Source organism: Solanum tuberosum, unplaced genomic scaffold (genome assembly GCF_000226075.1).
Source record: "Solanum tuberosum cultivar DM 1-3 516 R44 unplaced genomic scaffold, SolTub_3.0 scf00284, whole genome shotgun sequence".
Lineage (NCBI taxonomy): Eukaryota > Viridiplantae > Streptophyta > Magnoliopsida > Solanales > Solanaceae > Solanum > Solanum tuberosum.
The window spans coordinates 293,111-304,915 of NW_006239212.1; the positions used below are offsets into that span (position 1 = coordinate 293,111).

The 11,805-nt window shown below is 33.6% G+C and overlaps 1 protein-coding gene across 1 annotated transcript; it reads right to left on the reverse strand.

The window, feature by feature from the left end:
• Nucleotides 1–2,769: 2,769 nt before the first annotated feature.
• On the reverse strand, nucleotides 2,770–11,579 carry LOC102590351 (serine/threonine-protein phosphatase PP2A-5 catalytic subunit). Its single transcript, XM_006359071.2, has 11 exons — nucleotides 11,167–11,579; nucleotides 10,445–10,501; nucleotides 9,905–9,988; nucleotides 7,923–7,994; nucleotides 7,223–7,294; nucleotides 6,350–6,390; nucleotides 5,031–5,097; nucleotides 3,815–4,006; nucleotides 3,621–3,710; nucleotides 3,425–3,532; nucleotides 2,770–3,237 (listed from the first exon to the last, which is right to left on the reverse strand). The coding sequence occupies exons 1-11, from the start codon at nucleotides 11,254–11,256 to the stop codon at nucleotides 3,172–3,174; spliced, it is 939 nt and encodes a 312-aa protein (XP_006359133.1). The 5' UTR covers nucleotides 11,257–11,579; the 3' UTR covers nucleotides 2,770–3,171.
• Between the last annotated feature and the right edge of the window lie 226 nt (nucleotides 11,580–11,805).

Here is an 11,805-nt window from a genome sequence, read left to right on the forward strand (position 1 = left end):
AAGCAAAAAATGTACATTTGATCCAAAAACACCAATAGAAAAGTGTTAAACCATGTTTGGTGTGTAAAAAATGGTTTTGCAAAACCGGAGTTAAAAAAAATGGCATGGATGAGCCTTTTCTTAACAGCAATGGCATAAATGAGCCAAACTTTTAACGGATGGCATAAATGAGCCTTTTCTAAAAGTTCGATGGCATATTTGAGCCTTAAAATTTAATCAACTTTCTAAATTTTATCAATATCATATAAATTAAAATAATAGATATTGGGCTCGTGCTAGATTAGACACGCGTGTCTAATTTTAAGCATACATTTAAGTTTTAAATTTTACTTCTTTAAAATAGAGAGTTCTTAATCAATATTTTATATCTTTTTAATAATTTTAAAATCATAAATATAACTAAATTCTGTGTAACCGAAGGTTAGCTCCGCTCTCGATTTCTTGTGAGAATCAACATGGTTTTATCTTTAGATGAAGGAACTATTGAGGAAATCATGTCAATAAACTTTCAAAGATAAGAGACTGGAAGGCTACTTAGTTCTGTGCAATGGTTATAGAAATAACACTTCAAAATTGGTTATGCTACTGCAGTTCTGTGAGATGGCACTACTAAAAAAACAGTGAATACCGACCTACAAATATTGACCTCCGGAGGTGGGTATTCCCTGAAATACCGACCTAAAACCGACATCCCAGCTTAGGTCGGAAAAAGCTTGGTAGCTATTCAATATCGACCTCTGGAGGTCGGTATTTACTGACCTCTCGAGGTCAATTTTTATTTTATGTCGGAATATTCAATTTTTTAAATTTCGACCTCCGGAGGTTGGTATTTTTATTTTTGCATTTTGAGATTCTGACCTCCCGGAGGTCGGTATTTTTATTTTTGTAATGTTGAAATTCCGACCTCCGGAGGTCGGTATTTTTATTTTTTATTTTTATTCTGACCTCCGGAGGTCGGTATTTTTATTTTTGTATTTTTGAAATTCTGACCTCCGGAGGTCGGTATTTTTATTTTTGTATTTTTGAAATTCTGACCTCCGGAGGTCGGTATTTTTATTTTTGTATTTTTGAAATTCTGACCTCCGGAGGTCGGTATTTTTATTTTTGTATTTTTGAAATTCTGACCTCCGAAGGTCGGTATTTTTATTTTTATAATGTTGATGGTGGACTTAGTTCTATTTTGAAGGTACAATAGATTGTCACTCTATTGTGCTGGTGTGCTGTGATGTGTGCATTAGTTCTATTTTGAAGCTACAATAATTCCTTTGTCATGTAGTACTGTTTATCTTGTTTCGTTTCGAATTTTCAACTTAAATAATATTCTCTCACAGCACCTTTCGAATTTATAGTAAGTTTTTTCATAGATATTTTGACTTATCAATTATTGTGACTTACAAATATATATAAATTTCATTTCAAAATATTTGAAGATTTTATGCGCAAATTTCTTATCAAAATTAAATTGTTTAACTCTCGAAAAATAAAACATATCACATAAATTGAGACAAAAGAAATATACTATTTACGGCAAATAAAATAAATATAGTACAATATTTTTAAGGTTTACATAATAGTTCTAACGGCAAAACTAATGATTGACGGAGTATAGCAGCGGAATTTCTCTTTCCGTATCCTCACTTTCTGTGGGCCGAAATAATTGTCATATCCTCCACAATCTTGTCTCTTTCTATCTACAACAACTTTCACATATACTAACAAACATAAAAATCATATTTGTATGTTATAATTATAGTTTTGCATGATTGCGCTCCATAACAAATTTTATGTTTGCTATGAACTTTTGATTTGTATAATTCGCTAGATATATCCAATTTTATACTAAATTGTTCAGTTTTGTATAAATTCATTTATACATTGTAATTTGTATAGTAAGATCTGTATTTGTATAATTATAAGTGTATAGGATGAAAATATATATATATATTTGTATTTGTATATGCACTTTTCTCTCACTTTATACAAATACAAACGCATTTTATACGTTTTATACGTTTATATATCATATAAACGTATACCGAAAATGGTTAATTGTATACCGAACCAGATGGCAAAAAAATGGGATGTTTGCTGCGAATTACAAATAAAATAAACTATGGCTATAACATTTAATTTGAATTAATAGTCTATTATTTCATACAATTTTCCCTTCTATCTACTCTTCACTTCTCTCTATATAAAAAAAACAAAAATTTGAACTAGAGGCCTAAAATCTAAACTTGCATTTTTAAATGCAAAGTATACTTAATATTTTTTTATAAACGATTTATTCAATTTCCTTTTCAATTATTAAATTTAGATAAGATTTTATCAATTCAACGTTGAAAAACAGCTTTTTATTCGGGCAATTATTATATGAATTGTTAACATAGACAAATTTCAAATAAAGATAAGAGTTACCCATAGAATTTGATTCAAGAAGTTGATAATTTTATATACCCCACATTTTACTATGCTTGTTGTAATTCTTGAAAATCTAAGAAGAAATAGAACAAAAATTTACATCCACTTTGTTCAACACTTTTTGACTATTGATTCATATTTTTTACAAAGTATTACTCTAACTTATCAAAAATTTAAAGAAGATAATGTAAAAAGAATAAAATAATGTGAATATTAGCATAGATAGTGTAAGGAAATAAAACATTTTTTCTTGATTTCTTCTATTTAAATAGGATTAAATTGAATAAAATAATAAATTTCTTAGAAAAAATATATACTTTTATCCTAATAATGGAGTAAAATAATAAATTTCAGAAAGAAAGGATGAGCTGCATTAACAAGGTAAAAGTTACAATGTAAAGTAGATGATTCTTAACTTTACACAACAGACTTCCTTGCAACCAACATATGACAAAATTATCACACTAAGACTGAAAATCAGAGCTTGGAAAGGAACAACAGAAAACAAGTCTTCATGAAATCATACATAACAGCATTGCTGGCTGCACTTCTCCACTCTAATATTCCTAACATAGGTTAGAATATGACTTTAACCAAGGGGGGGGACCTGGTCAAGCCTCTTTATCCTCGGATTACCTCCCGGGAGCAGCCTATTAGCTTTGCCATAAATGCACTCACATCTCGACAATAGATGGAAGTTATCGCAAAAAACAGCACTTGGCAGACCATAGATATTGCTCTCCATCACATTTATAAGAAGTAATCAGGGGTTCTTCGTGTTACATCCGGTTCTCCCCTTCTTGGAGCTGGATCAAACTGCAATTGCATGTTTTTTCAGGTGTTTCATTAGTTGAGCCACAAATACAAGACCAAATTAGACCTTACATTTCACAGTTACATTCAAAAATTCCAGCACAAGGTACAGTAAATCCAAGAAAACAATTCTAGGAATACAAGATTATAACATGAGGCACTTTCTGAAAGGGGACAGAGGGATAAGCACCTGGATAAATGTGTGCCCTCTGCAGTCATCAACTTCCAAAATAGAGGCCATGTTTCCACATCGATAACAATAATTTGGTGCACTAAAAATAGTGACAACTTTTTGTTCCTGTAGTAGAAGATGTTACAATTAATTAAGCTAACTTTAAAAGGAAATGTATCACCAGATGAATGAAAAAGAGGAAGCAATTAGTTACATGGCTCCAGTTATATCCCTCCATAACCAGCTGATGAGCTCGAGCAATCAGCTTTAGATTATTGGTATGGTGAAATTGCTCAGATATGTCCTGTAAAATTACAGACAAGTGATGAAAATCTGAAGAAATAGTCCCCAAGAAAAGAGAGCAAGAGAGGATGGAAATAAGAAATCTCAAGTATACAGTAAAAGTACCTGCCCAAAAGTGTATCCAGCACCCCGGGGTGACATACCCCAACCACAACGATCATCTGGGTCTGACCACAAAAGATCACACATGGCCCCTTCATGAGGAACTTCTTGGACACGGTCGAAACTTCGTACATTATCAAGGGTTTCAATAGATGGAGACAGTCCTCCATGCAAACAAAAAATTTCGGATTCAACCTAGAATTTGATATTTGGCAACATGAGTTAAAGGAAGCGAATTCTTGCACTTAAAAGATACATTTTTCATGGTAAACATCCAAGTGCGCTCACAAAAGATATATTAAATGGGTCAGCAACAATCAATGGTATCTTCCGAAACTGCACAAGCCAATCTGAAGCCACTACGCATGCCCGATAGAACATAGGAAAACCTAAGTCCAGACTAATCTATGGTGAAGTATTCAGCCTTGCCATGCCTTCTGATATTGGTATTCATAGGTTGAGCTAACAAGAAGAGGCCATTATTCTATTATTAACTCTTACGAATTCATGCCCTTAGTAAATTCACTCTGCTATTCCTTTCTAAATAAATGAGGAAATTCTAACATGCATTAAAATTTTAAGAAATTAACAGGTAAATAGTGAAACCTCTTAAATGCAGGGACATCATTTCTCCCTCATAATACAAAATTGGTGAAGCAGTCTCATTAAGAAGAGAAAGAAGGAATGCTAGGAGGAACAAGCTCTTAATCCATCTTCAAAACAACCCACCTCCAACTCCACCACAACATCCACTTCCCCTTCCCCTTCCCCAAATCCAATTTCAACATTGGATGGCTTAAAGAGTCTCAGGCTTTTGGGTTGAAACTGCCTAACATTATCTGGTCTAAGTTGGTGTGATAATTTTATATGGCTTTCCTTGAAGCTTTCAATTGTATTTGTTTGGACTTCATAATTTACTGAAGCATGTGTGAGTAAGAATAGTGAAGCAGCTCATTAACCAGGAGACTATGAAGCAGTGCTTGATTGCTTCCAAAGCAAACAAGAAAGTAGAAACTAATACGTTAGTCTAAAGGACGAGACATTTTTAGCAGCTAATTTTGTAGATATAGTAGTGCAATGAAAATTTTATCGGACAAGGTAAAAAGCTTAATCACTGAGCTCAGATGCAAGCTTATGCTATAGCAGGCTATATTATTGCTGTTAAGATAAAATGGTCTAAGAGACTGTAAAGATTAAACCAGAGTGACGATTAACTAACCAATGCCGTCAAAGGAAAATAATCAAATAGATCAGTAAATGTTTTCCAAACATTAGCATTGCCATACCTGTCAAGAAAAGAAATGATTTACATATCAGCATCAGAATTACACAGGAGGAGATAATATACAACGGAGGCCACACCATCAACCAGAGCAATTGAAATCAGCTTCATATCTAAGTACAAATATGCAGCTTGCTGATTTTAAAGTATTAAACCAGAATAAATCCTGACAGTTAGAATAGTCTTAAACAGGAAAAAAAGAACAGGGACAAAGAAATCAACAACACAATATTTACAATCTCCTGAAGCAATTTTATAGGTCAAAGGGAACCTTCAATTCCATTTCACCTCCACCCCACCCCCACAAACTCAAATTTCTGAAAGGGTAGCAATAATAAGCACCATGCACACTACTATGTTACTCGGACTCTTCAAAAAATCAACGAGTGCGTGTCGGATTCACCAAAAGTAGTGTATTTTTGGAGAATCCGACACGGGTGCAGCATCAAAGTGAAGAGTCCGCGCAACTAAGTGCACATATAACTTTAGATGAAGGAACTATTGAGGAAATCATGTCAATAAACTTTCAAAGATAAGAGACTGGAAGGCTACTTAGTTCTGTGCAATGGTTATAGAAATAGCACTTCAAATTTGGTTATGCTACTCCAGTTCTGTGAGATGGATACTGATCACTAGTTCTGATATGCATCATAATAATTTTAAAGAGGGTGATTAATTTTGACTTTTGAGAAAACTACTGTAAGCTGCTCCTAACTTTCTTGTTAGTCTTTTTGAAATCTAGTGTAAGCTCCTCCTCCTAAGCCCTGACTGCAGGAGCTGTCTTTGCTAGTGACACTATAAAATAGGTTACAAGTACTCACACACATTTAACAAATATATGATATTTCCTAATGCATTAAAACTATAAGAGAAAAATCAATATATGAGATATAATGCAACAGCAAACACTAAATTTGTCAATCAAAAATGGTAAGGAAGCTTTAATTACAAGTCATGAAATATTATTAAAGAGTACTTTTTATGTTAAGGATTAATGTTTCAGATTTGTCTTCCCCTTTTTCCTGATAGGTGCTTTTCAGGTATCAAATTATTCTCTCAGCGATACATTTGATATTTAGATGTCCTGTGAACAGCAAATAAGAGAAGTATATATCACAGGACCTTTACTTAGTTTGGGGATTACATGCTTATCTTTGGAATGGCATCAGCAAAGATTTTACCAAACATTATGCAATACTAAAGCAAGATAGGATTCACTTGGAACTGGATATAGAACCATAGTCTAAAGAACTCACTTCCGCAAGCATTCATCGTAGAACCCATAGACTTGTGTGATCTGCATTTAGGAAATAACATTCAGCAAACTGATTTAAAAAGAGATTAGCCTAGTTTAAACGAGCACAAGAATAACAAGTTCCTCGGGAGCCTAATACTACATCTGCACTCAACAGAATGTGGATCTCATCTTCTTCCCATCAATTTGTCACTGATAAAGTACTCCTAAAAGATGGAGGAAATTGATGCCAACATGTGATCCCAAAACAGGTAAACTGGGCCAAATTAAGCAAATAACAGTTTGAGAAAATCAACGTGAATGAAAGCTTAGAACCAGTGAGCTAAGGTTGGAAGTCAAAGCAATCAATCAACTATTCCTCAAATCCCGCATCACAGTCGGAATTGAAAGCACCGAGTAAAACCTCGACCAGAAAACTTTTGCTAGAAGATATTTATTGTATTTATGGAGTGTAATAAAGATCTTGTAAGAATTAGTAAGATTAGCTTTTATTTGAGACAAGTTTCTTTGATTGAATCAATTGTCAAAGTCAACGTCCTGTCTACAGCCAACAACCCCCAACACTGCGGGGGGGAAGACTCATCAAAATAATTGCAGAAGCAAAGAGGGGAGAAGAAAATCACAAAAAAAATGGAAGGAACAAGAACTACTATAAAAAAATTAAGAGGAATAATATCACTATCATGCACCAGTATTTAACTAGAATGGAAAACAAACCTATAAGTAAGACTGCAAGATAAACTATTCAAATACTAATTCCAACCAGACACCTGTTTTAGCTCCCAATGAGAAAGATGAAAAGACCAGAAAACCAAAATGCAACAATGGGCTCAACAGTACTAAATTAACACTGGCAAAATAATTTCCTTCATACCTGTCGGCTTTCATGATTTCCTCTAAGAATTGTTAGTCGTTGAGGATAACGCACTTTCAGAGCTACCAATAGCTGTAAAACCAAGATTACACGCATTCTTCAGCTACTCAAATTTTATACCAGAAGTTATTCAGATAAATACAGGTCTCATCCTAATTGATCAGATGCTATTATAAACAATAAAAACTGAAAAGGTCCCTGTGTTGTTTAAGAGACAAGAATCAAGAAGATATAGAACAATCATATGACATACTCCCCATGTCCCATTGAGTCAGCATTTCTTGACCAGTACTAAGATAAAGAATGGAAGTTTGGACAGATGATCACATCAAAGGGAGTTAGACATAATTTAATATAGCAGTCAATACTTAAAAATTGAAATGAGTTAAAAACAAGATAATTTGTTTTGAACTTTAATTAAAAGCAGGAAAAAAGCATGTGAAGGTATTATTCAGTTTGTTTTTTTACTACCTGCTTACTGTACCCTACATGAATAATCAATAACTGGTCAAACACTCATGTAAAGGAAAATCTGAATATGACCTGATTCTGGCACACTCCTTTCTATCACTAATTCAAATGTAAGAATGCAGCTGTCTTCATCAAAAATATTTTTAGAGTGAAAATTTTACTATATTAGGAATTTCACGTGAAAATATGTCACAAATGCAGCAAATTAAGACATTGTTTATTTACTTACAGTAACTGTTTCAACTGAATAATATCCACGGTCAACGTAATCACCCATAAACAGATAATTTGTATCTGGACACTGCAAATATAAAAATTAAACTGGAATAAGAACACAATCAGCTGCGTAATAAATACATTAGAAATATACTAAAGGTAACATGAAAACTACATGGATAAAATTCCTTTAATGAGAATCAAAGATTACTCAAAAAATAGGCAACAGAAAGTCACAAACATATATCTTATCTCTGAAGGCCAAAGTCACAATATCCATCAGGCTGTTGTATCATATCTTAGAGAACCTCACAACACAAACATAAGAAGCCAGCTATTTGATAATGCAAGTATAGATGCTCTAACACTGCATATTAACCACCTCCAACTTAACAGCATTTGGTAAGAAATTTGTACTCTTAGGATGAACTAGTTGCATCTTGACAGGTAAATTAGTATTCCCAAATACATAATCCCCACGTGCCCCTTAAAGTTAACAGGATTTTTTATTTTGGCACCTAAACTAGAGTTTGTTCCTATTAGACACTTAACGTAAGTCCAAAGTGTGTCTATGGAGCACTTCACTGATAATCACCCAAAAATATCAAGTGTGTGTCATTCACACACGGTTGATGTGGACAGGTATCAAATAAAATGAAGACAGGCATTTGGACCCATATATTATTAAAAAACATTTTTGAATTCAAAATAAATAAAAAGGAAATGTTATTTTTCACATAATCCTCCCCCCACCTCCATTGTCTATCTTCTTCCCAGTTCTCAATCTCAATCGTTATACTAGTGTTCATCAACCCCAGCCCTTTCCATCATCTCCTGCCCACCCATAAATCCTCCCCCGGATTCTTCTCAATTCCCAATCCCAATTGTTATACCAGTTGGAACTTAGAGAGCATAGTGTCAGTAATATGTTTTGTATAGTGCTTCATTAGTGCTATTAGCTATTCTCATTGTCTGTTCTCTCCTTCCTCTAGATAATTCTACTAAGTATGTCTTTAGTCCACGGCTTCTTTCTTTTCTAGTATTCAACCTATATCCAGATCAATGGTTATTATGTTAGATGCCAAAGTGATTATCTAATTTTACCATTATTTAGTATCGTGAAGATCTTGATAGTTCTTTTTCCTGTTAAATTAAATTGACTCATATAGTAATTCATGATTCAGGCATTTCAGATGACAATAGAAACAAATGCAATTGAACTTGAAAATGCAAATGGTGATTTTTGTTGGCCCATAGTGTAGTTTTGCTAATTAAGTCTTAATTACTCTACTGAGTTCTCCAGGATTCAATCGATGAAGGAAAGGGGAATGGCCGTGGTGACAGTGGTGACAGGCGAAGGTGGAAGTATTAATGGAGGCTAGAGATATAAGGAGAAGAAAAAAAAAAACTAAAAATAATACAACTTCTATTGGCTTTTCACGCTCAAAGTGGAAGTATGTTGCACACACTATGCCACATCACTTTATATTGTCTAATAGGTACATTTTTAATGTTGGAGTGCTTCAAAATGAAAAATTGTGGCAATTATTTTTTTGATAACCGTGGTGTCCGGGCTAGCTTTTGGGCACCTCGACTAATTCCACAAGATACCTATCACCTCCCACCAGCAACAAAAACAAAGTAACTTTGTCCACCAAGGCTAGAACAAATGGGAAGAAATCACCTCGGCGTTTTTTTGTTTCTGCTGAGATTAGAACCTGAGAGCTGAGAGCTGAGACCTCATGATTCTCAACCCACTTCATTGACACTGGGCACACCCTTTAGTGCTCGTGGCAAATTTAAGGGGGCCTTATGTATTGGCCAATTAGTTTTTTTCCTTTCTGATCCAGTCAACTCTCTCCAATCCCAAACAATCTTTTGCCTTTTATTCCTACAATATTATTCTTATGTGTGTACGTAAACAAATGTCTTTATCCGACATCCACCACAGAGAAGTGATAAAGGTGCACACACCAAGACGAAATTAGCAATTACCTGTCCACCAATCCTAAAAAGTTCAGCAAGATCATGGAACTGCCCATGAATATCACCACATATAGTCACAGGGCTTTTTACTGGCTGCAAAGCAAGAAAATAGGAAATAAATCAAAATCAAACCAAAGATGTAAATACATAATCTCATGAAGAAGACATACGTATATAGTTAATATCCGTAGATCAATGCAAACACAATAGCAAGGATATGGGATAAGAATACTCTTATCACTAGGGCAAGAACAAGTAATCACCACTTAATCTTGAAATGAAAGAAGGCGACAAGAAGAAAAGCAAACAGATACAATAGCAAACACATATTATGATATTTAAATCACAAACCATGGCACTTTTTATAAAGCGTAAAAGACAAAAAAAAAGACACATCTATTGTTACACAAGTGTACCCCAGTATAACCAATATAGATATACAATCTCAAAAAGACGGGAAGGGGGCAGTGAGACGAGCCTAGACCTTGGTAGTAATTTTAGAACACAGCACAAGCAACAGAAAATTTGTGAGCACACAAACGTTTATACCTGAACATTACTTTCTTCCATTAGTATCTCCTTAGCCTTCTCACATAATGCTCTAACCTAAATTAAGAGCACAAAAAGATTAGCTGCCAATACCATTTTCATACAGATAGCATACACCAAGACAGGAAAGAAAATAAAGAAACAACAGATGAAACATCACATTCAAAGTGATAATTTGCAAACAATTGAGCATCTATCAGCAGAAATGGAATAACTGCAAGCTCCGTGAACAGAATATTATAGAAGATATACGAGCAGAACGAAACTAAACAACATTCAGGAGTAGATTAAATCAACAAAACAGATTCAACCCTTTGCATACCATCAAAGTAATAAACATCTATTACTCTATACAAAACATATATATCATTATTCCGTGCACATATAAAAGCATTTTCTTCCTTTTACAGACTCAACTCATAGTCACAAGGAAGAATTTTTTTTAACAAAAAATCACATTGAAATGACTCACAAGAAGTTCAGAATCCAATGAGAATACACAGAGATCTCAAGAAACCCATCTAAAGTCACTAGAAAACTCCAAATGCAATACTAGCAGAAGAACCATAATTTGGATCCCGATGAACAAATCAGAAATATCTGGTTTGAACCACAATTTGGATCCAAGAAAACATTTTTCTTACAAAAATTAAATAAATTTCATCCATATTAGGAACAAAAAACCGAAACCCAGATCCAGAAAAAAAAAGAGAAGTAAAGACCTCAGGCTCAGATAGAGGCTTGCACTGCATAAGCTGAGAAATCTGCTCATCCAGGTTACCATGTGTGTTAGCTATCAGATCTGAACTCATTTCGTACAACTAATCTTCAAACTAAAAAATTTCAACTTCAAGAATCAATTTTCCTTTTTCCCAATATATAATCTTGAATAAATTTCTGAAATTTTTTTGCCACCAACCCACAAAAGCCCTTTGCTTTTTATGTATTTTTGTTCTTCTGGGAAAGAAGAACAAGAAGAAGAAGAGAAAATGCAAGAGAAAGCCCTCGAAATTTGTCGATCTACTCTTTATCGACTATGTAAAAAAAAACGAATTTTTAATTCATTTTCTTTGAAAATTTCGATCTGCTACTGAGTCCTAGATATATAGAGAATATAAAAAAGTAACAAAACAATACTTTGAAAAAAAAGAAATGAAAAAAATGGAGAAACAGAAGAAAACAACAGATTATTTGAGGTGGAAAGGAACTTCAAGGAAAAAACTTTTATATAATTAATTCAATTATTTTTTCGCTCAATTATAGGTGTAGTAATATTTCATATTAGGTAATAATATAAAGTAAATGTAATTTAAAATAATTCGATTTATGTTATTTCGAAGGTTATATCAAATGTCAAATTA